Below are 25,469 nucleotides of genomic sequence, written 5' to 3' on the forward strand. Positions count from 1 at the left end.
TTCTCTCATACATTTATTAGCCAAGGACTTTATGAACAGAACCTCACTTGCCCAAGATATAACACCAGGAATTGACAAATGGATTATATCACATTAAAAGAGCCTCTGCACAGCAAAAGAAATAACCAACAGAGGGAAGAGACAACCCACAAAATGGGATAAAAATTTTGCCAGCTATTCCTTAGACAGAGAACAATATCTAGAATTGAACTCAATAATCAGACTCTCCAAAATAAAAGATCATATTAAAAAATGGGCAATTGAAATGAACAAGACACTTCTTTGAAGGAGTTCAAATCACAAGTACAGGAAAAAAGTCTCTAGCATCCTCGGCCATTAGAGAAATGCAAACCAAAACATTGAGATTCCATCCCACTGCAGAAAGAATGGCTATCAACCAGAAACCAAGCAACAAAGCATAATTTAAACAGCAAAATAAAAGACAATAGGATAGTAGGTAGACCTTTTGCAGATGGGAAGGGAATCAAGTGGTGGAGGGAGAGGGGAGGTATGAGTAAGAGGAAATAAAAAAGGACTAACATGTGCTATGTATATGAACTAACTCTCCACCAAAAATGTATTCATTATGTATCACAAACAGGCACCAATAAAAACATTAAAAGCTGGCCCAAAAAAGCATGCATGCCAAGAAAGATGTAGATGCTGCCTGGAAACCTGCACAGGGCCACTTCTGCAATTTTCTATGTATCAAGCAGTTACAGAGCCAACCCTAAGTGGAAAGAGAGACTGTACTTTTTAAAAGTATGAATGTCAGAGAATTTAGAGGTCGTATTTTAAATGTGCCATAGTCTGTAGCTAACCACAAATTCTTTATATTCCTCCTTCATGGAAAATGCAAATTCTTAAAATAGTATTCTTTCATCTGATGCCATCAGGTTCAGGCTTGAAGCCCAGGAAATTGTCTTGTTATTTCCCATCTATGAATGAGGTATCTTGAGTTTGTTCCTTAAAGAATTTTAGTGTGATATTGATCTGAAGACCACAGACTCCCATTTTGACTTGAGCTGACCTGGGGAGATTTCTGTTCCTGCTGTGCAGTGTTGCCTTGCTTGACCCCTTCAGTTGATTTCAGATCAGGTTCATTGAACCTCAACAAAAACAAGACTTGGCCAGATCTGATAGTGCAAAGCTGATCCTTTTTTTTTTTTTTTTGAGACAAGGTCTTTGTAGCCCAGGCTGGCCTCTTAACTCAATAATCCTCCTGACTCAGCCTCCCATGTACTAGGATTACAGGCATGTACCACCATGCCTGGCTTGCTCTCTTAAACCTTCTAATTACTTTGTTTCCTTGTCTCAAACCACTCTTCACTGATGCTTAGCATTTCTGCTTCATTTTTCAGTGTTCTAGAAAGCTCCACCCTCCCTCAAGCCTTTGAAAATGCTGCTTTTGCCTGAAATACTTGTTCAATTTCTTTATTCTTCCCAAGTCAGTATTACCATCACTTGTGCAGACAAGGTTTCTAGTTGTGTTTGTGTCCTCAGTAGACTGTAAGCATTATGTGGGAGATCCTGTGCCTTTATTCATTGCACTCTCCTCAGTTCCCGGAACTGTGCCTGGCAGACAGTAGGGACTCAGTAAGATCTGAATGGATAAAATTTAATGTAAGGAGGTACCACCTCTCACCAACAGGTGCTTGGGCCAAGGTTAAATACTTAAGATTTTGACTGGTTGTTTAACCCATTTCCCAAAAAGTGCAGCTCAGGGCTGGGGATTTAGCTCAGTGGTTCCGCCGTTGGCCTCACAAGCGCAAGGTCCTGAGTTTGATCCCCGGTACCAAAAAAAAAAGTGCAGCTCATTGCCAGTGTTCATTTAACTTTACATAAATCTGCTCTTTGATGAATCCAAAGTTTTCTAGGATTTGACATTTTCAGTGATTGAAAATTACTCTATTTTGTGAATGTAAATACCATCATAACAGAATACTATAAATAGAATGATCTTTTGTTTCTAAAAAGTAGCAATATACTAGAATAATGGGAAAATAAAAGCGAGTTAATTCATGGCAAACCTTGGAGTTAAGATTAGGAATATAACTCACAAGTTATCTTGGGATAAATGCAACCAGCAAATATTTGCAGGGCAAACAGGAAATTAAATAAAACAAGTTTTATCCCATTAATAGGATGAGAATATAGAAAACATTAAAAATTAGTTGGTGTTATATTGGTAATAGGGACCTTGCACTTGCGAGGCAGGCGACAGAACCACTGAGCTAAATTCCTGGCCCAGTGAGGCCTATCTTTACACTACTGTTTATCTCAGCAAAGAATTTTATTTTCTAAACCCTCCTTGCCTTTAAATGTTTTTAGGGGCTGAGTGGCAGTGCATTGTTAGCATGTATGAAGTCCCTGTGTTCAACTCTCAGCACTGCAAAAAGAAGTTTATACACTCAAAATACAAACACAGGGAAAATCTTAACTATATGTAATTTTATAATTCAGATTATTAACAATAAAAAGAACAATTAGGGGCCTGGAGGTAACAGCTCAGTAACAAAGCACTTAACTAGCATGTGCAAAGCTGGGTTCAACCCCTAGCACCACCAAAAATAAAAATAAAAACAAACAAAAATAAAAATTAGTACTTAGCCCCTTTTTGCCATGAATTCAGAATTTAGGGTGTCAGCTCAAAATTCAAAAGCTGAAGTACACTGCAGACATCAAGGCAAACATGAGTAGTATTTTCTTCAAATTGGGCATTCTGTGAAATGATATATATATCCCAGTGATGCCAACAATGCTCAGCATTCTTCTCTCTAAAATCACCATCACAGCCACACTAGAAAATCAGTCTAATTCCTATTTGACCAGAACCCAGTTGGCTCCTAAAAAATGTTTCATTAAACTTGGTCCTAAATGACTTTGGGTTGTTTCAAAACCTGAAAAATATCTTCACAAGATAAGATATCTGACCATGAAGGACATTTAAAAAGAATGGGCCGCTGCTTCTGAAGGCCATTTCACAAGGAAATTTCAAGCATTTTGTACATTCCTGGGCAAAGTGTCTCTGCAGTGTCCTTTTGTATGCATAAATTCCATCACTCAAAAAAGATGAAGTGCTCTACAATCAGGCAGTTATCTTTAAAACCAAAGGACAGGACTCCCCAGCTCAGACTGCCATGCAGTCGTCACATCCTGAGGAAGTCTTCCCAGTTTTATCTTCTGAGTATCTTGTGTTGGAAAAGCTGGGTAAGGTCACTGGTAAGATCCAGAGCAGTAAGTGGTAGGTGGGTTCTGTAAATGAAGTCTGAGCAGTTTTCGAGCAGGTGAAGTATCTAATTGTTGCATGCTTCTTTTCTCTGCAGAGGAAAGGAGCCAAAAAATGAATTTCAATTGAATTCACATAAAATATATTGAAAACAATGTGTGGGCACTGTGCCAGGTAGTGAAAGGCATTATAATGACAAATTAAATCTCTGTCCTCCAGGAGATGACAGTCTGAGAGGAAAGCCAGCTGCTGTAGTACAGTGCAGTAAGAAAATGAAGGTGTGTGTAGCAAGTAATTTAGGGAGGAGGTCAGGAAAGGCTACAAAGGAGTTATGTCAGTGTTACTTTGTGGATTCTTGAAACTTTAAGACATTAAAAACAGGGGACTTTTGGTTTTTTTCCTTGGAGACAGGATCTTGCTATGTACTCCATGCCATCCTTTAATTTGTGTAGATCCTCTCCTGCCTTAGCCTCTTGAATGCTGGGATTACAGGTTTATGCCATGCCCTGCTGCAATGGTTTTTTTTGTTGTTTTTTGAGACAGGGTCTCGCTTTGTAGGTCACGCTGGCCCTGAACTCACTATGTAGCCCAGGCTGCCTTGAAATCACGGTGATCCTCCTGCTTCAGCCTCCCAAGTGCTGGGATTACAGACATGTGCCACCACACTCAGCTATAGAGGGTATTTTTGAAGTCTTGGATTTGCTAAAACAGAGTTCATGGGGTTTTAATTCTCACTCTAACTGTGCTTTTGGAATTTATGTCTAGAAATTTCCCATCAACATACTCTTTGGGGAGAGAAACACAAATAATCTGCTATAGGTCTTACCCTCTGGATGATATGCTACCCAAAGGCTATCAGAAATAAAACAGCCCAAACTCTGGTCTCAAGAGACACACTTACCAAGCTGTACTGACACCTTCTGGAGGCACTGGGTACTTTCATCCATAAAGGTGTGCAGCTGCTTCATTGATCCTTGCAGCTCATCTATCTGCAGTCAAAAGACAGCCTTGAGGGGCCAGGGATTTAGCTTAATGGTTCCTGGCGCCTGCCTTGCAAGCGCAAGGTCCTGAGTTCAATCCCCCGTACCAAAAAAAAAAAAGACAGCCTTGAGTTTCAGCTTCCCTGAAGTTCCCTATATCCTTCAGGCAGGCTCCTTCCCAATGTCAGAGTGAAACAATGGGCCTGCTGTCCTTTCAGTCTGGAATGCTTATGCCAGACATTCTATTGGCTCCTCCTGAGCCACACTTCACTATTCTGCAGCCAGCTCTATGCCCCAGGAGGCTGACCTCTAGGACTCCTACCAACAGGATGTCATGTCCTCTAGTTCTGTTTGGGTACTCCCATGGAGGGAGCCCTCGTGGGAGGGAGCTGAAAGACAGTACTTATTGCTCACACACAGGGCCAAAGAAAGAGGTCCAAGGCAAACCTCTAAAACTGCGACCCAATATAAATGTTTTCTTCTTGGGCCAGAGGTTTAACTCAGTGGTGCCAGCGCCTGCCTGGCAAGCACAAGGTCCTGAGTTCGATCCCCAGTTCCGCAAAAAACCCAAAACAAAACAAAAAAACCCCACAACATTTTCTTCTTATAAGTTGGTTATTTCAGGTATTTTATCAGAGATGGAAAACTAACACAAATGAAAAGGTAGCAAACCTGGATAGTTTAAGCAAATCAAGTTAAGCCAACTTACCACCAACTCCATACAATCAAAGACTTTGTTCTGGTTCTGTAATATTTTCTGGTAGTCAGGCTTTGTGTAAAGAACTTCATTCTGAGAAGATCTAAGATATGATGTCGGTTCCATTTTGACTTCAGTAATTTTGGTTTCCACTGATCCTCTAAAAACCAAACAAAAAAGAGCTTTCAAAGAATTTTATAATCATTTTATTGAAAAGATATCAAAGATTACCTCTGGAAAAAACCTATAAAACTGAATCAATATCCTTCTACCCTACTCTAATATAGCCACCCTCTCAGCCCCTTTGGTGTGCTGGGGATTAAACTTAGGGCTTTGCACATGCTAGGTAAGTGTTCCACTATTAAGCTTCACCCCCAGTTTCTGGTATAGGCTCTCTTAACAAGAGGATCTGAAATAATGGCTGAATAGTATTATTATTTTTTGTGGTACCAGGGTTGGAACCTAGGGCCTTCCCACTGAACCACATCCCTAGTCCATTTTAATATTTTGAACCATGGTCTTGCTAAATTGCCCAGGCTGGGTTCAACCTTGCAATCCTCCTTCCTTATCCTCCCAGAATGCTGGGATTACAGGCATGTGACACTGTGCTCATCTAATATTAATGTTTTCATACCACTAGACTCTGGGAAATGCTAGAAACTTTTAACTCAGTTAACTCTACTTAACAGCAATGGTCCACATACAAAAAGGACTTTACTTGGGATACAGTGAAGCCAAAGCTTGCCATCCAAGTCACTGTCTATGATCATTTACCAAAGTAAATGCTGACTACTTTAATTACCTAAAATAATTGATATGGGGGGCTGGGGATTTAGCTCAGTGGTGCCACACCTGCCTCTAAGGGACAAGGTCCTTAGTTCAATCTTTGGTACTGCAAAAAAAAAAAAAAATGATATGGAGAGTTCATGAAAAATGACAACAACCTTTTCGTAACTAATTTATTGAGCTTCTTAGGTGCCAAAAGTTGCGGCTGCCCACTGTCCATTTAACGTCAATTAATACTCACAATGACCCAATGAACTAGGTAGTGCCATCACCCCTATTTTCAAATAAGGAGCCTTACACTCCAAGAGATTAAGTGATTTGCCCAAGGTCACAAAACTCAGAAGTAGGATCTGAACAGTCGGCTTCAGAGTTTTTCTTAATCTACAAGCTTGGCCACAAAGTTTTTATTCTCAAGCTGCCATCAATTTGTGTATATGTAAAGAACTAGGGACTGAACTCAGGCCTTTGTACATAGTAGACAAGCACTCTATACTGAGCTACATCCTCAGGCTTTTAAAATTTTGAGACACAGTCTTTTGAAGTTGCACAGATTGGTGTCAAACTTATAATTCTTGTGACAGCCTCCTGAGCAGCTGGGATTACTGGAGTGAGCTATTATCCCTAGCTTGAAACTGCCATCTTATACATTATAAATCTCCATAAATATGATATGAAGTGAGTAAATGATACCCATCACTCCCTGGAAGGGAGTTTTCAGATTATGTTACTTAAAGTCCCCCTCTAATGAGAGGTCACTTTTGCAATTAAGCTTTTGGCTAACATTTTGTAGCTGGGTTTCTAGCTAAGGTTCTATTGGGGGAAAAAAAAAGCTTAAAATTATTAGCTCAGGGCCAGGGATTTAGCTCAATGGTTTTGCCACCTGCTGCGCAAGCGCAAGGACCCGAGTTCGATCCCTGGTACAAAAAAAAAAGCTCAGATGCTCACTAAACTAAAATCCAGCACTTTTCCCACTTTCTTCTGCTTCCAAGATCAAGACAAATATCTTCTCTTAGCTGATTATAGTAGTACACAACTGCAATCCCAGGTACTAGGGAGGCTAAGGCAGGAGGATTTTAAGTTGGAGGCCAGCCTAGGCAACTTAGTGAGACTAACAAAATAAAAGGGACTGGGGATATAGCTTAGTGGTAAAGCACCTGCCTCCCTGCCTTGTATGTATGAGGCCCTAGGTTCACTCCCTAGTATGGGGGGAAAGAGAAAAAAAAAAAAATCCTCCTTTACTTTTACTTTCCCCCACCACTCTCTCTTCTCTGTATCTGTAACTCCATGAAGGCCATGGCCAGCGGTCTTTTTCATTCCTGCAGCTCAAAAGCCAAGTGCTGCTGGGCATGGTGGCACACACCTGTAATCCCAGCACTTGGATTGCCAGGAGTTCAAGGCCAGCCTGAATCACACAGCGAGATCCTGTCTCAAAAAAACAAAACAAAAGTAAAGGTCATGTGCTCCGTAAGTCTCGTACCTACTGTTCTTGGTCCAGCCCCAAATGGCCAAGTGCAAGGCAGAAATGTACCTGTATCCCTGAGGATGTGAAACAGCAGCCAAAGACACAGAACAGAGGCAATTCTGTTCTAACTCTGAAAACAGTCATCTCAACTCTCCCTTACTTCTCACTTATTCTCCATTTATGGTCAGAGTACTAATATAAACGAGAACTGACATAAACTCAAATCAATTCCACAAGGTTAAAAAGATAGCTTTTATTCCCAGTTCACAGATCTAACCTGGACGTCTCTTCTGGTAGTGCCTCCTTCTGGTACCACAGCAAGAGCTGATCCCAAGTCTGACGTTCTAAAGAAAACCTACAGAATTCAAGGAAAAATTCAGTTAACTTTTTTTTGGGGGGGGGTGGGAGGGACAGGGTCTTGCCATGTAGTCCAGGCTGGCCTTGAACTCACAGCAATCCTCCTGCCTCAGACTCCCAAGTGCTGGGATTACAGGCTTGGACCACTACGCCCAGATTCAGCTAACTTTTGATCACATCATTCATTCTGAACTACTCAGGGCAACAATAAGTATATTAGGCACATAATCTGGTTATAAAATGTGAATAAAGAGATCATTAAAGGATTACAAATCTTGACTGATCCAGAGGCCATTAATTTAATCAAATAAAACACAGTTTCTTAAAATCAAATTAACATTGTTATTCCCTGAACTCCATCCTATGAAATTAGCCATCAGAGCCGATAATCATCTCAATACGCAGCCTTCTAACTTCCAGTGTTGATTCACTGGCACTGAACACCATTTTTAATATTAATTTTTCCTAGGTTTTATTTTCCCCAGATGGAGAGTGAATTTAAATTTTCCAAAGGTTCTCTCATTTTCACTTACTTTGTTATATATTCCTTCATCTCAGCCACTGATGCTTCCAGATTCAAATCCAATGCTTTTCTGGAATATGAATAGGATTATGAGAATAATATGAATCTTTCAAGAAACATTTGCTTTTAATATAATGTCCTACATAATTTTATAGGCAGGCCGGGGATTTAGCCCAGTGGTCCCACTGCCTGCCTTGCAAGCGCAAGGTGCAGAGTTTGATCCCTAGCACACACACACACAATTTTTTACAGGCAATAAAACATACTTTTTTTCTTTCAATAAATATTTATTCTTGGACTCTATCTTACTTTTTCACTAGATGGTAGTTTTCTAAGTGGTTCTCATTTTTATTTTTTATTTTTATTGGTTTTTGTTTTGGAGAAAGGGTCTTACTATGTAGTTCAGGCTGGCCTTCAACTTACTATGTAGTCCAGGCTGGCCTTGAACTTGCAGAGATCCTCCTGCCTCAACCTACCAAGTGTAGGGATTATAGCCATGTACCCCACATCCAGCTGTAAGTGGCTTTTATTCTATTTCTCTCATCAATTCCAATTCATACTGTGGCCAAATTAATGTTTAATTTTTTTCCTTGCTTAAAACCTCTGTGTATGGCCAGGCATTGGTGGCATATACCTATATACCTGTAATCACAGCACTCTGGTATAAGAGTCAGGAGGGGGCTGGGGATTTAGCTCAGTAGTTTCGCCTCCTGCTGCACAAATGCAAGGACCTGAGTTTGATCCCCGGTACCAAAAAAAAAAAAAAGTCAGGAGGATCACAAGTTTTGAGCCCAGCCTGGGCAATTTAGCAACTTAGTAAGACCCCATCTCAAAATAAAAAATAAAAAGGGCTGGGGATGTAGCTCATTGTAAAGACTCTAGGTTCAATCTCCAGCAAAAAGAAGAAAAGACAAAATTTAGCTGGGGATGGTAGGTCACACCTGTAAACCCAACATTTCAGAAGGCAAAGATAGGAGGATTGCAAGTTCAAGCCCTGCCTGAGCAACTTAGTGAGCTCTTATCTCAAAAAGAGGGGGCAGGGAAGTAGTCCAGTGGTAGTGACCCTAGGATCAATCTTGAGCCCCACCTCACCTCACAAAAAGCCAAAACTTCTTAATCTGGCAATTAAGGCCATGGTCTGATCCTGTCCAATTCACTTACTTTGATTACTGCTGTTATCTAATGGCTCACCTCAGTTGGGTGATTAATTGTAATGGAAAAGAATCAAGTACTGCCAGGTGTGGTGGCACACACCTGTAATCCTAGCACTTGAGAGGCTGAAAGGCAGGAGAATTGCCACAAGTTCAGAGGCCAGCCTGGGCTACATGGCAAGACCCTGTTTCAAAAAACCAAAAAAAGGGCTAGGGATTTAGCTCAGTGGTTCCACCGCCTGCCTTGCAAGCGAAAAGACCTGAGTTTGATCCCCAGTACAAAAAAAAAAAAAAATCAAGTACTAAAAATGTCAAAACTGTATCTGGCAAAGACAAATCAGTTGGTGCCACTATTCCTGTTTTTTTGCCAAGTCCTGTGACACAGCCTCCACTATCTGTGCATCTGAGATGCAGCAGCCTGCCCTTAAATACACTACATTAAGAGATGCTGGGGTGGGGATTTAGCTCAGTGGCACTGCCCCTGCCTCACAAGCCCAAGGTCCTGAGTTTGATCCCTGGTACCCGCCCCCCAAAAAAGAGATGCTATGTTAATTAATCTAAAATGTTTCACTTTCTGATTAGAAATGTCAATCCTAATGAACTATGGGAAGGTAAACCATGAATTCCAAACTTAAAATTAATAATGTAAACCCAAGTACATGCTTTGTTACACAGTGAAACTAGGGAGCTAGGGATAGCCTCATCTCTGAAGACATACCAACTTAGGAGTGAGATTTAAAGTTTCTGCTAATATTCTTGCTTTCCAAGAGCCAAAAACATGCATGGTTACCAAAGATCTCAATTATGTTTTTCCCCTCACCTTTCTTTCTTTCTTTCTTTTTTTTTTGCTACCGGGGATCGAACTCTGGTCCTTGTGCTTGCTGGCCAGGCAGCAGAACCACTGAGCTAAATCCCTGGCCCTAAAGAGAAGGCTGTTTTTTGGGGGTTTTTTTGTTTGGTTGGTTGGTTTTTTTTTTGGTACTGGGGATCGACCTTGGGACCTTGCGCTTTGGAGGCAGGCGCCAGAACCACTGAGCTAAATCCTTCGCGCCCCCTCACCTTTCCATGGCTGGTTCCTTCTCACCATTCAGGTCTTACAGGTCTGAGTCCGAAGGACAAATCATGAGAGAATTCTGAACATTTTTTTTTTTATCATTCTTGCTAAAGATGTCTATACCCTCAAATCACTATTATTTGTCGACTTCCCAGATTGTAATTATCTGAAATCGAATTGACTCTGAATTTGATTGTCTCCTCTATTATAGTGTATGACAAGAGCAACATTGTTTCACTTATTTATCACTATATTCCCAACATCTAAAAGAGCCTGGTACATGAGAAAATTCTAGGAAAATATTTGTTGAACAAGTGAACAACTAATTATAATGAAAAGTCTCAATTCACCTATAATTTACAAGAGGAAAATTGCTCTTACTCTTTTGAATCTTCAAAACATTTTTGTAGAATTCCATCTTTTTCCAGGCTGCCTATAAAATGCTCCAGCTCTTGAGAAAGAAAAGACGCTAGAGAGAATAAATTTTATGTTATAAAATAAGGAAGATACAAATTTTCACAATGAGCTACTTACATAGGTACTTAAGATATTCTCAGGTTTAGGGTCTCCTGTTACATTCTGGCCCTCTCATTCAACCAAAAAGATGTTTTAACACATTCAACATTGGGTCATAATTCGTATGCCTCACTACCAGAGGCTCTGAACCACTGCTGTATCAGAGTGGTACAATCCACCTGATGGGGCAGTCATGCATGTACCATCGACAGTTCATGACAGTGGGAACATGTTAAGTGTGCAGACTTTTCTTCTGGTCCTGGAGATTGAACCCAGAGCCTTGTGCATGCCAGTAGAGCACTTTGCCTCTGAGCTACCTCCCCAACCCCAGAAAGATTTTATCTTTCTCCCTCATGTAGATAAAATGGATAACAACCGTTCTTTATACCATTTATAAGTGTTTTGATACTTGACTAGTAAAAAAGTACTACTTAAAGAGGTATATCTGCACTGATAATTCTTTTTTTTCTTTTTTCAAGAGATGTGAACAGGAGGTACTAGAAGGGAAGACATTTAGAAGTCAGGGAATAGGCAAGAGTGTAATGAGAAATAGTGATAGCAAATAAAAATTATGGGTATATAGTTGGCCCAGGGATTTAGCTCAGTGGCAGCATGCCTGCCTCACAAGTGCAAGGCCCTGAGTTCAATCCCCAGTACCACCAAAAAAAAAAGGAAGGCTTTTGCTGACTGGTGGAATGGCAGATGAGGAAGAGGATCCTACACTTGAGGAGGAAAATGAAGAAATTGGAGGAGGTGCTGAAGGTAGACAGGGTAAAAGAAAGAGACTTTTTTCTAAAGAATTACAATGTATGGGCTGGGTTTCGCCACCTGTTGCACAAGTGCAAGGAACCGAGTTCGATCTCTGATACCAAAAAAAAAGAATTAAGATGTATGATGTATGGGTTTGGAGATGACCAGAATCCTTATACTGGGTCAGTGGATATTCTTGAAGACCTTGTCATAAAGTTCATCACTGAAATGACTCACAAGGCAATGTCCATTGGAAGACAAGGTTGAGTACAAGTTGAAGATATTGTCTTCTTGATTCGAAAGGACCCGAGGAAGTTTGCTAGGGTTAAAGGCTTGCTTACTATGAATGAAGAATTCAAACGAGCTAGAAAAGCATTTGATGAAGCAAACTACGGGTCTTGACACCTTGTGTACTTTCTGAAACGTCATTATCTTCTATGGAAACCATATACAAGTTTATTTTCTGCAGTAATGTCCTGATGTTTAGGCATGAACATGAGAGGAAGAAACAGTTTTCAGCCTTTATTTTCATGTCTTTGTTTTTAGAGCATTTGATTTGAGCCTTTAATTGCCTGCCTTTATATGACCATACTTGAATTACTTACTAGATTTTAACGACATGTAACTTAAAGTACTTTGCAAACCATGCAGTCCCTTCTGACTTTTGACTGTCTGAAGAATAAACTTGAATTATATATTAGATATATTCATGCCATTATAAGCTGTATGCTAGCTGTTTAATATGTAAAATCTCAAAGGCCTTTTTGACTGACAGCTAAGGCATGTACTTCATGTATTCTGAAGTTTTTAGACAACAGTCGTCATTTTGTGTGTAAGGAGATGATATAGGAGGGCCGGGGATTTAGCTCAATAGTTTTGGCGCCTGCTTTGCAAGCACAAGGACCCAAGTTTGATACTTGGTATCAAACAAAAAAAAAGAAAAGAAACTGAGGAGATGATATAGGAAACTGCAAGTTTTTATAAGAATGTTTGTCTTAAAAGACAATTTGTTTACTATCTTTTTTAAAGATAATTTTTTTTTGGTTTTGACAAAATAAGTTTCGTGTCAGTGTTTCTGTGTTAAAGCTTTTGTTGATTTAAAAGCCTTTTGCCTTATAACATACTACAGGTATTTGTTAAGTTTTACGAGAATTCATTTTCCCAGATCAAAGATTCTAAATCTAAATGCTTTCAGTAGTAGGAATGGTGATGATTAAAAGGCTAATGGCAAAATAAGCATTTGGAACAGTGTTATATTAACATATTTGTAAGTATTTGCTCATTGTGGAAATGTATACTTGATTGAAACCATATGTGGCCATAGAAACCCCTTTGTGTAGTTCAGGATATGCAGGTTTTGTGTGTACTTAGCTTATTGCATTAAATTACTATTGTCTTCAGCTTAAAATAAGGGTTAAAATTACATACAAAGAGATCATTGAATGTTTTATGGAACTGAGCTTTTTGTTGCCACTTATAAAAACATTACTATAAATCAGTATTGGGAAATTTTTAATTTCTTAATCTGATACAAGGAATAAAGCATGAAAATTTAAACAGAAAAAAAAAAAAGGAAAAATTATGGGTATACACTAAAAACAGGCCTCTGATAAGACTTGGAAGAAATCACTATTAACTGAGGTTTAAAAAAATGCAAAGCGGGGGCCAGGGATTTAGCTCAGTGGTTTCGCTACCTGCTTGCAAGTGCAAGGACTGGAGTTCGATCCCTGGTACCAAAAAAAAAAAAAAAAATGCAAAGGGGAAATGTTACTTATCGAGATAACTCTAGTGTATCTACTCTAATTATGGTGCAATTCTGAGCTCATCAATTTCAGCTGACAAGTAAGCCCAAGTTCATGTATTTTCTGGGCCTTTTAAGTGAGTAATTCTCAGTGTATCTGACCCTGGATGATTGTGCAATTATGCTATCAGGAGACTAGCTGCTTCCTAGAGAGTTCAAATACTTCTAACATCAGAGACAAATAGCTAATTTCATAAGAAGTTCCTATAAAGCAATACAAAAGAGCAAATATCCTAGTTTAAAAAAAAAAAAAAAAAGAACAAAGGATACAGCCAGACAACCCACAGAAAAGAAAGAACAAATGGCTCTAAAAAGTATGAAAGGTGGGAGTGGTGGTGCATGCTTGGAATCTCAGAACTCTTGGAGGCTGAGGCAGGAGGTTCACAAGCCTGAACCAAGCTGGAGCAACTTAGTGACTTAGCAAGACTTGGGGATGTAGCTCAGTGTGAAGGCCCTGAGTTCAATTCCTAGTACCGAAGGGAGGAAGGAAGGAAGGAAGGAAGGAAGTATGGAAGGAAGGCAGGCAGGCAGGCAGAAAGGAAGAAAAAGTATGAAAACATGAAATATTCCTATCTTCTCCAAAAGAAAAAAATAACATATTAAAACTACAAAATATCTTTTACCATCTATCAAATACTAAGACAATCTAAAAGTTTGGGCCAGGGATTTAGTCAGTGGTTTCGCCGCCTGCTGCGCAAGCGGCAAGGACCCAAGTTCGATCCCCAGTACCAAAAAAATAAAAAATAAAAAAAAATAAAATCTAAGTTTGATGAAACTGTGTTACTGAGAGTCAGCACAAACCCTTAAGTCAAGGAGAGCTTGAAGTATTTCAAGCCCCAAAAGAAAACAACCTCCAACCCAGACTGATGTACGCCACAAAATTATCTTTCAAAATTGATAGAGAAATAAGATACTTCCATGATAAGGAACACCTAAAGAAACTCATGACCACCAAACCAGCACTCCAAAAAGTTCTGAAAGATATTCTAGAAAAAGACAATGAAGACAACAATTCCATGAATCCCAACAGAATAAATCCACCTGGCATGGCAAGTAATTAAACAGAGGGGAAAGAAAGGGAACCAACAACAGAAAAATAACATGACAAGGATAAGTCAAGACATATTAGTTATAACCATCAATGTAAATGATTTCAATTTACCAATCAAAGGAAACATATTGGCAGAATGGATGAAGAAACAAGGTCTAACAATATGCTGCATACAAGAAACACATTTACCTCAAAAAGAAATTCATAGACTGAAAGTTAAAGAATGGAAAAAAATACCCCATGTGACAGGAACTTGGATAAAAGCAGGTGTAGCTATTCTACTTGCAGACAAAGTGGATTTCAAGCCAAGACTGATTAGAAAAGACAAAGAAAGTCACTACAAACTCGTTAAAGAGAAAAATCCAGGAAGAGATAACAATCATAAATATATATGCACCAAATATTAGTGCACCCAACTATATAAAACAAACACTAATGGATATGAAAAAATCAAATAAGCACTAATACAATTGTAATGGGGGACCTCAATACCCCACTGTCACAAACAGATCAACTACACACAAAAAACCAAAGAAATATCAGGGCTGAACCAAACCTTGAACGAATGGACTTAGTAGATCTCTACAGAGTATTCACCCTACAACAGAATACACATTCTTCTCAGCTGCACATGGTACTTTCTCCAAAATAGACCATGTACTAACTAGCCTATAAATGTGCTTAAGTAAATGCAAAAGGATTAAAATTAGCCCATGCATATTATCAGATCATAGTGCAATGAAATTGAAAATCAATTGCAAAATAAACCATAAAAACTCCATAAACACATGGAAATTAAATAATACCCTCCTGAACAACCAATGGGTCATAGATGAAATTAAAGAAGAAATTAGACAGTTTCTACAATTAAATGATAATGCCTATACGACATACCAGAACTTATGGGATGCAATGAAAGCAGTCCTACAAAGGAAATTTATAGTGGTGAACTCTCCCATCAGAAACACAGATCAAGCTCAAATAAATAACCTAACACTTGCTGCACCTGCCTCACAAGCACGAGGTCCTGAATTTGACCCCCGGTACCAAAAAAAAAAAGGGCTGGGGACGTAGCTCAGTGGCACCTGGCAAGTGAGGGGTTCTGAGTTTGATTCCTGGTACTGAGGAAAAAAAAAAACAAAAAAAAAAACCTAATTCTGAACCTCAAGCTCCTAGAAAAAGGAGAGCAAGTTAAACCCAAAACATGTAACAGGGAGGAAATTACAAAGATCAGAGCAGAAATTAATGCTACTGAGACCAAGAAAACAATAAAAAGAAGCAATGACTCGAAGAGTTGGTTCTTTGAAAGATTAAATGAAATAGACAAACTTTTAGTCAATTTTATCAAAAAAAGTAAAGACTTGGGCCGGAGATTTAGCTCAGTGGTTCTGCCACCTGCCCTGCAAGTGCAAGGACCCAAGTTCGATCCCTGGTACCAAAAAAAAGGGAAAGATTAGGGCTGGGGATTTAGCTCAGTGGTGCCGTGCCTGCCTCCCAAGCACAAGGTCCTGAGTTTGATCCCTGGTACCGGAGAAGGGAAAAAAAAAAAAAAAAAAAAAAGACTCAAATCTATGCAATTAGGGATGAAAAAGGCAAAATCAAAACAGCTCCTGCAGAAATCTAGAAGATAATCTATATTTACTCTGAGAACCTGTACTTGATTGATGGAAAACACAGAAGAAATGGACAGATTCCTAGATATATATGAATTATCAAAGATGAATCGAGAATATAAAAAAATTCTCAAGAATCCAATATGTCAATGAAATTGAAGTAATTAAAAAACTAACAAAGAAAAGCCCAGATCCTGATGCATTTACTCATGAATTCTACAAGAAATTTAGAGAAGATCTAATGCCACTACTCTTCAATGAAATGTGCTGCTGACAGTATGAGAAAATAGTTGCATATACTGCTGGTGAGAGAATAAACTGTCTTAGGAAGGTAACCTACCAATTTCTATCATTTGGTCTGAGCTAGTTAATTCTACTTTTACTTGCACATATACCAAAAAGGTTTGTAAAAAAAGTATTAAGCTGGGCATGGTGACTCAGGCTTGTAATCCCAGCACTCAGGAGACTGAGGCAGGAGGACTGCCATGAGTTTGAGGATGGCCTGAACTACACAGGGAGACCCTGTCTCCAAAAAAAAAAAAAAAAAGTATTCACTACACTATTCATTAGAATAGCAAACCACAAAACAAAACAAAACAAAACTGTAAGTCCATCAGTAAAGAATTATATTAAACATGGTTCATAGGGCCGGGGATTTAGCTCAGTGGTTCTGCCGCCTGCCTCGCAAGCGCAAGGACCCAAGTTCGATCCCCGGTACCAAAAAAACCCCCAAAAAAACCCCACAGTTCATTTATATAATGGAATATAATACAGCTACCAAAATGTCAAGATAGCGCTGTATATGTGATATGGAACAATGTGGAAAATATATTAGGTCCAAAAAAGAGCCAAAGTTGGACCAAGGGTGTACCTCAGTGGTGGAACAATTGCCTGGCATGCTTGAGACCCTGGATTTGATCTCCAGCACCAAAGGCAGGTGAAGTGAAAGTATAAAACAGTTCATGGAGTATGTGCTCATATTGCAAAAAGCAATAAATATCTCTGCAATGATACACAAGAAACTGGTGCCTATAGATGTCTCTGGGGATTGGTCCTATACAGTTGCCTCTGCTGAGACTAAGGATTACTTTTCACTTTCATACTTTGAGCTTCATAAACATATATATTATATATATGTAATATCAGCCTCTCAAGTACTGTGATTATAGACATGTGCCACTATGCCCAGTTCTTCTATTTTTAAATACACCTTAAAAAAGGGGGGAGCTAGTTTTATGAGGCAGCACCTCCTGTAAATGTTCATCCTGCAAATGAGGCTTTGATGAACCTAAAAGAGGGTATAACCAGAGCCAAAGCTTGCTCATCTATTCTTAGCAACTTACCTTTTGCTTTGAAACTTTCAAGACTGAAGTCCTGAGCGTCCTTTAGGAAAGGTTCAAGTTTCTGAACTGAGAACTAAATTTAAAAAAACATTTTTAGTACAACAACAAAATTTTCCAGGACAGTCCTAAATTCATGCAATTTTATGTTTAATAGATGTAAAATTAAACTGGGCATGGTGGCATGTGCCCATAATCCTAGCACTGAGAGGTGGAGACAGAAGGATTCTAACTTCAAGCTAGCCTAGACAATTTAGTGAGACCTTGTTTGAAAATAAATAATAAAAGGGCTACGGATATTGCTCAGTGCAAAGGCCCTGGGTTCAAACCTCAGTACTGTATAAACAAACTCACGAATAAGTAGTGAAACTAAACATGATTTAATTTTTTCTACCTATGATGTTCTTTGTTTCTTTTGGGGATAGGGTCTCATTATGTTGTTCACACTGGGCTTGAACTTGCTAGGTAGTCAAGGTGGGCCTCAATCTCAAGATGTATTGAGCTTCCCAAGGGCTGGGATTACAGGCATGTACCACCATGCCTAGCATCACCTAAAACTTTTCATATAAACAAATAACTAGTTCAGGAAAAAACACTCATTGTTGCCCAGACTATATATTTTGATTTTTAACTGAGGAAAATATATGGCCATTTAATTTACACAAATTACTTGCTTATCTGAACTCCCATAAGCACCAATGAACTATACAATAAGAAATATAACTTTAAGAAACTGTATAATATGAATCATATATTGGTTTAGCCTGTAATCAGAACTCAAATATCTATTAATAACTGAGATTTTTACTTTTACTCACTTCAAGTTCCCCTAACTTGCTATGAATGGGCAAAAGATAATATACTGGGGAAATGTTAGCTGCTCAGCAACAGCAGCAGCAATGGGACTAGTCCAAAGAGAACTCACTACCCGAATTAAATCTAGCTTTAAATTAATCTCAACCCTGAAAGAAACATTTTTTAAATGAGTTCATCTCATAGTACTAATACCTCTTTAAATTTTGCCACATTAACAATAAAAACATCAAATTAAAAAAATGAAGCCAGGGCTGGGGATTTAGCTCAGTGGTTCCACCACCTGCCTCGAAAGCAGAAACACCTGATTTTGATCCCTGGTACCAAAAAAAAAAAAAAAGAAAGCATTTTCCAATCTTGAGAATCTCACCTGGAAACTGGAAAGCAGGAGAGCTCCAAGCCGCTTGCTTTCTGCTAGGTCGACACTGATGGACCTGCTGAGCTCTAATATAAGACATCGCCACATTTAAGGAACTGCTTACTTACATAGCAAAGTAACAAATCTGAAAATTTTCCTCTGTCGATGCAATCCAACTTAAGGCAAGACACAGCTTTTTCTAATTAAAGGGCGTATTCTCATTTTTCCAGGACCACCAAGAAACACTTACTTATTTGCACATCTAAATGTAATGCTATAAGAATCTTTTGGGGCGGGGAATTTAGCTCAGTGGTGCCACCACCTGCCTTGAAAGAGCAAGGTCCTGAGTTTGATCCTCAGTACCAAAAAACAAAAAAAAGTCAAGAATCTTTTTTGTACATGAAAATCTTGTTTTGTTAAAGAAGGTAGATAAAAAATGATTCAACTGTTTTTATGATTCTTGTTCACTAAAGAAAGGAGATAAAGTGGGCCGGGGATTTGGCTCAGTTGTTCCAGTGCCTGCCTAGCAAGCACAATGTCCCAAGTTTGATCCTCAGTACTAAAGAAAGGAGCTAATGACCTTTGGGCACTTTTTTTTTTGGTACCGGGGATTGAACTCAAGTCCTTGCACTTGTGCAGCAGGCCGAGAAACCACTGAGCTAAATCCCTGGCCTCTGTTTGGGCATTTTTATGAGGTACTGCAATGTACTTTTTTTTTTTTTTTTTTTTGGCAATATACTTTTAAAACATTATCTTAAGTTTTTTAAAATAAATTTTATTAAGTTCCATTTTACAAATGGGGAAACAAGCAAAGAGGAAATGACTTGTTTAAGCCAGAGACTGAAGTCATGATTCAAATCCAGGCCTGCCATCAAGATCAATGTTTTTCCCAGTGTTTTTGCCTCTGTAGAGTGACCTAGTTAATACAGGTAATACCTGTTGAACAGCTGTTCTATAAAAGGCATTTTCTTCAATTCTATACACACTACACTAAAGTTCAAGGCAAGTGTATCAATTTCATCTGATGACAAGTGACACTGAGGAGCAAAGGCTGGGTAACAGATCACTTACTCAATATCATTCAGTGAGCTACAAGGCTGAACTGGGTGAGCATTTTATATAATTATGCCACTAAATCCTCAAAACAACTACATGATGTTAGATACTGTTTTTTAATTATGTCCATTTAAAAACAATTATTATAAAGCAAAGGAGATTTGCTTTTAGTATTAGAGCTATCTCTCTTTTTGATCTCCAGCTTCTACTAGCTGTGTTTCTAAAGTTCTCATCTTCTCTCGTGATTAATACTTTTTGCTGTTAGTCAAGAAAAATAGGATTCTGCCTGCCTATAACTAAGAAAATTTAGCAGGTGGCCAGGAATAATGAGGAAAAAAAACCAATCCTTTTTTTTTGCTGTTGAGGACAGGGTCTTGCTGTGTAAGAGTTCAAGGTTGGTCTTGAACTAGCTATGCAGCCCAGGCTGGCCTCAAACAGTGATCCTCTTGCCTCAGCCTCCCAATTTGCTGGGATTATAGGCATGCACCATCACACTTGGCAAAAATAATCCATCTGATTACACTGGTGATTTCTGTTATAAAAATGCTCTGGTGATAGAGATGAAGGTATGGCTAATCTTGGGGAATTACTACTGATTTCTTCGCAGATCCATGGAGTTAAGTGCATGGGCACTGTGGCAGCAATTTTCTGATATGCTAAGTGGCTGGTTTAACCAGATAACCTTGTACACATCAGACCACCTGAAAGTATAGTAATACATTAAAAGTAGTCACAATAACTTAACATCTGAGGACTTACTATGTGCTAAGTACACATATATTGTATTATATCAACTTGTTTAATCCTCACATCTGATTATTTCGTTAAGTAATCTGCTGAGGATCACACTAGACTTTCCACATTATATCTTGTGCCTTGATACTGAAGTATAGTTATGATTGTAAATCCATACAAAAATCATACAAATCAAAGGCCAGGCATAGTGGCATATGCGTGTAATCCCAGCATTCAGGAGGCTGAAGCAGGAGGACTGCCATGAGTTCAAGGCCAGCCTGGGCTACATAGTGAGTTCAAGGCCAGCCTGAACTACATAGCAAGACCCTATCTCAAAAAAAAAAAAAATAAATAAACCAGGGCCGGGGATTTAGCTCAGTGGTTCCAGCGCCTGCCTTGCAAGCACAAGGTCCCGAGTTCGATCCTCGGTACCAAAAAAGACAGAGTTGGGGATTCAGCTCAGGGGTTCCGGTGCCTGCCTCGAAAGCGAAAGCACAAAGGTCCCAAGTTCAATCCCCGGTACCAAAAAGAACAAAAAGAAAACCAAAACCAAATCACATTTAAACATATCCCTAGAAATTGCACTTTCGGCCAGGTGTGATGGCACATACCTATAATCCTAGCACTCTAGGAAGCTGAGGCAGGAGAATCACAAGTTCGAGCCCAGCCTGGGTAACTTAGTGACTCAGTGAGAGGCTCACAGATGATGCTCATTGTAAAGGCCCTTGGTTCAATTCCCAGTACTGGGCCGGGGATTTAACTCAGTAGTTCCGCTGCCTGCCTCAAAAGCACAAGGTCCTGAGTTCAATCCCCGGTACCAAAAAACAAACAAACAATTCCCAGTACTACAAAAAAACCGAACAGAAAAATCTAGGTTTTTTTAAGATGTTGTTTTGGTATTGGAGATTAAACCCAGAGCCTCACACACTAAACACACACTCCACCACTGAGCTACACCCATAACTCCACACTAGATTTTTTTATGTGCAACTTCTCTGAGTTATTGCCAGTTATAAAGGTTTTCTTCCTAGTATCTCTCTCTCTCTCTCTCTCTCTCTCTCTCACACACACACACACACACACACACACACACACACACACACGCAAAGGCTAAAATCAGCTATCATCCCATCCACTTTCTGTTCCACATTAGGGTATTAGCAGAAAGCTACAGGAAGGACTCTTTCATCCCTACTATCCTAGCCAGGGTTGAGTGTTGAACAATTAGCCATCAGAATTTCTTTTCATAGCAGCCAATATGATGTAACAGAAATACTACTGAACACTTAGTAGATGTGTGATATCAGAACTTATTATACACACAGAACATCTCCACATGGTTGGTAATACTATCTCCATTTTACAGGTGAAGAAACTGAGGTTCCAAGAGGTGAAGAGATCTGCTTAAAGCCACATAGCTAAAAAAACAGCAAAGTCACATCTATTCTGCTATACTTTCCATCATTCCTCACTGCCTCTTATATCTAAGCTGAAACCTGTCTTATGTACATAGCACCCCACCTGTCATGCCCTGGTGAAAAGGTGGCAGTGACCTCCGTCGGTTTATTTCTTTCATACTTGCTCGCCGCCAGGACTGCCTCCTGTCTTGATGACGGACAGAATATTCTTGAGGGGAAAAATGAAGGGACCTGGATTGAAGTCCTTCCTGGTGGCTGACATCACAATGTCTCCCTCTTTCGGGGCTACAGGCAAGATGAATTCTTTCCTTTGAAATGCCTTGAGTCATCTCTAGGGAGGCAGATGATTTAGTAAACACTTCTATAGGGTGAAGACTTGATTGCAACTGATGATCATGAGTCTTCAAAGTCATTGGTTCTTCTTCTGGCATTTGTTATAAAAAAAGTCAAAATACAAAATCAAACCTGCCACAACTAAGTATCTAAGCAAAAAGGCAGAAAAAGGCCAGGGAATGTAGCTCAGTAATAGAGCACTTGCCTAGCATTCATGAGGCCCTGGGTTCAATCCATAGTACTACCAAAAAAAGTGGAGAAAGTATGTCCCCACGCAGTGGCGTGCACCTGTAGTCTTAGCTTCTTGGGAGCCTGAGGCAGAAGGATGGATTGAACCCAGGAGTCTGAGGCCAGCCTGTGCAACAGAGCAAGCAAGATCCCATCAAAAGAAAGGAAAAGAGAAAAGGAAGGAAGAAAGAAAAAACTGTATGGAAACACCAAGAAAGCATTTTTGTAAATACATGAGTTTGTCATTTCAAATCCACCAGAAGCCAAGAAAGGATTTAGTTGCACCTCAGAAGACTGAACTTAAGACAAAAGGTACTGAATTTCACTGTAATGCTTACCTTCCGTATTCTCTGTGGTGACTGAAGTCATCCTGGGTAGAGAATTCTGAAAATAGGAAAATGAAGTGATCTATTCTTTATGTATCATCTCCAGCCTCACTGGGGTAGAACTATGGCAGAATAGGCTCTGTGCTTTCTAGGATCTCTAAATTGCTCTCTCTCCTCCTCCACAGAGACTATAGCAGGGGTCAATGCCCCCTATTCTGAATTTCTACAGAACTTACTGCTGGAAAGTCTATCTTTTACCACATACCCTCTCTCCCAATTATTTTGTATTTCACTATTCGCTCATTCCCTAATGCAGTGGTTGGCATTAGGACCTATTTGGTTTTCCGTACTAGAAAAACCACATTATCCTGTACTTTTTATGCTTATCTCTTCCAATCCAAAGTCCTATCTGTTCTACCAAGTCTATCTCAATCTTTCTTCCATTCCCACTGTTAGTAGTTTAGTTTGTTTTGTAATTTCTGCTTTCTCCTGGCCCCATTATCAGTCTCTCACTGGTTTTTCTATATCCAACACTGCTCAAGTCCAGTCCAGTCCACTCTCTAGACAGGTGCAGAGATTTTTCCAAAGTGTATTCAACATCTTCACAAGCTAGTACCACCCTACCAATTCAGGCTCTCTTCTGCCACTCATATTACACTTTTGAATCTTTGTACATATCTGTCCTACCTGTAAAACATATTCATCCTCCCTAACCTAGTTTAAATACTTCTCTACGTCAGATTTGGTAGTCACACCCCTTGCACTCCCTAGTACTAGCTGTAAAATCTGTTTACTATCTGTCTCCCAGGCAGACTGCATTTGTATTCCCAAGGCTGTCAGATAAGTAACCTGAAGAGGGTGGAGACATAGCCAAGTTATCTTCATCTTCCATATCTCTTCCTCCCAGCAGAAATCTACATGTGAAGGTATTTAGTAAGGAGAAAGGAGTAGATATTTAAGGATAAGACAGAAAAAGTAAAAGAACAAACAGGGGTCCAACAAGGATATAAATCCTCACAATCCTTAGGACGATCACACAGACTCAAGCTTGGATAATAACTACAAAATTGTCATTTAATCCCTTATTCCCCAGGACTTGTGCCATGTAAGCGTTTTATTCATATCTTTATCCCATTTAATCCTTTTCACAACTCCACTACACATTCCACTTTGCAAAGACGGCCTGAGATTCAGAGGGGACAAAAAGTCTGACCTCAGCTCCATCCAAGCCACACACACACCTGCACCTCTTTTCTGGATCCTAGACCGCTGGCTCTGACCGAGCGGGAGGTTTGCTTCGACCTCAGGTTTCTTTCCATTCCGGGAGGAGGTCGCAGGCCCCCCACCCCATCCCCGGCCCCTGGGGCTAGAAGTCGGGAGCACAGGATGCCGTGGGTTGGGCTAGGCCAAGCCACTAGTAAGGGAATGACCGGAAACACATCCTGCGAGGAGTGTGCGACTTCCTGACCTCAGAGCGACGCCAGTTCTGCCCAGAGCTTCTGTTCCAGAAACACAAAATCTCAGGTCACCCCTGGGACTGCGTCTCTATCGGACTTTTCAAGAGACAGTCTAGATCTTACTCCGTTGTCTGTGCCTACGCCGCCATTTGCGAAACTCCCGCCAATCAAGAGCGCATGCGCGTCCAGCGGGCCGCTGGAACGCATGCGCGCAGAACACCTGCCTCTAGCTAGGCGCATGCGTACCCCGGTGTTTGGCGCTCTAGCTGCTGTGCTGCTCTTCCAAATCTTTCCTCCCGAATCCCCACCGCCACGTCATCACCTCACCAGCCACACCCAGTCCGGGGAGTCAGCTTCTTTGCTTGGCACTCTGTGGTCCGTCCTCATTGCGCCCCACGAGCCTCCGTGCTCATATCTGATGGAGAAACAGAGGTTCAGAGAGATACTTGTGAAAAGAATACAGCGCATCAGCGAGCATCTGATGCTCTGTCCCCGTTACCTTGGTCCTGCCTCCTTTTATCTCCTTATCTCCTGAAGACTGGACTGTGACTCTCAGGGTGGATTAGAGCTCTGAGCTCCAGTTTATCACACTTCTTCAGGGGTCCTTCCGTGGCTCCTCAGTGTGTTACAAAGTTCGGGAACTCTCCTTTCCAATCTTGTCCTCCCGAAACTGCTTGCAGCTCTGCCTACCCCGCTTTGTTTCTTCTGCTCCTTCGTTCAAGCCCTACCTTTTCCCAAGGAATCCTTTTTCCAGCTCTTCTTAGCGAAAACCCCCAAGTTGAAGTCTTTTTTTTCTTTTTTTGGTATCAGGGATCGAACTCGGGACCTTGCGCTTGCGCGGCAGGAGCCGGAACCGCTGAGCTAAATCCCCGGTCCCCCAAGTTTAAGTCTTAACTAAACAATTGTCTCACAAAGCCTTTTCTGTGTTTCAGTGCTGAAAAGCAGATGACCTTTCTGTGCTCCCAGGAGTGCAATATGTGCCTGCTCCATTATCGCTGGTGGAGGAGGGTCCAGAAGCATACTGCTTCCTTAGCACCCAGCATGGTGCCTTCAAAATGTCCCTTTGTGTTGGGCATAGTGGGCCACGCTTGTAATCTCAATGATATAAGAGGTAGGGTGTGGCAAAGCTGCAGAGGAAAATAAATGGGACCTATTAATTACAAGATCCCAAGACAGCACCAAATAATTCCCAGGGCCCCTATGTGGAACCTCTTGCAGGTTCCCACGAGATGTGGACAAATATGAGGCCACAAACACCACAGGGAGCCCACTATTGTGACTCCTCATGGTAGTCCATGAAGAGTGCACTTTTATTTTTGCTCTTATCCTTTCCTCCCTTTTGTTTGGCCGAAGTTCCCTCTGCAGAGCTCCTTCTTCCCTTATCCCTTTTCCAATAAACTTTTGGCATCGTTTTTGGCTTGGCTTGCCCAATTCT

General features: G+C 40.2%; 1 protein-coding gene and 1 pseudogene across 12 annotated transcripts; one reads left to right on the plus strand and one right to left on the minus strand.

The window, feature by feature from the left end:
- Dsn1 (DSN1 component of MIS12 kinetochore complex) lies at nucleotides 1–24,197 on the minus strand. 12 transcript variants are annotated; one of them, XM_021246964.2, is made up of 12 exons: nucleotides 24,046–24,197; nucleotides 23,427–23,491; nucleotides 22,590–22,635; nucleotides 21,794–22,021; nucleotides 18,494–18,567; nucleotides 17,314–17,386; nucleotides 10,621–10,708; nucleotides 8,045–8,104; nucleotides 7,432–7,509; nucleotides 4,919–5,066; nucleotides 4,131–4,218; nucleotides 1–3,320 (listed from the first exon to the last, which is right to left on the minus strand). In XM_021246964.2, the coding sequence occupies exons 2-12, from the start codon at nucleotides 23,460–23,462 to the stop codon at nucleotides 3,217–3,219; spliced, it is 1,023 nt and encodes a 340-aa protein (XP_021102623.1). In that variant the 5' UTR covers nucleotides 23,463–23,491; nucleotides 24,046–24,197; the 3' UTR covers nucleotides 1–3,216. The 12 variants fall into 12 exon arrangements, with proteins under 12 accessions (XP_021102623.1, XP_021102620.1, XP_021102619.1 ...); XM_021246961.2 differs by having other exon boundaries at nucleotides 21,794–22,111; XM_021246960.2 differs by having other exon boundaries at nucleotides 21,794–22,114.
- On the plus strand, nucleotides 10,923–12,834 carry LOC101711157 (transcription initiation factor TFIID subunit 13-like; annotated as a pseudogene).
- Nucleotides 24,198–25,469: the final 1,272 nt, after the last annotated feature.

This window comes from Heterocephalus glaber, unplaced genomic scaffold (genome assembly GCF_053883595.1).
Source record: "Heterocephalus glaber isolate CG9 unplaced genomic scaffold, H.glaber_assembly_v1.0 deba00001532, whole genome shotgun sequence".
Lineage (NCBI taxonomy): Eukaryota > Metazoa > Chordata > Mammalia > Rodentia > Bathyergidae > Heterocephalus > Heterocephalus glaber.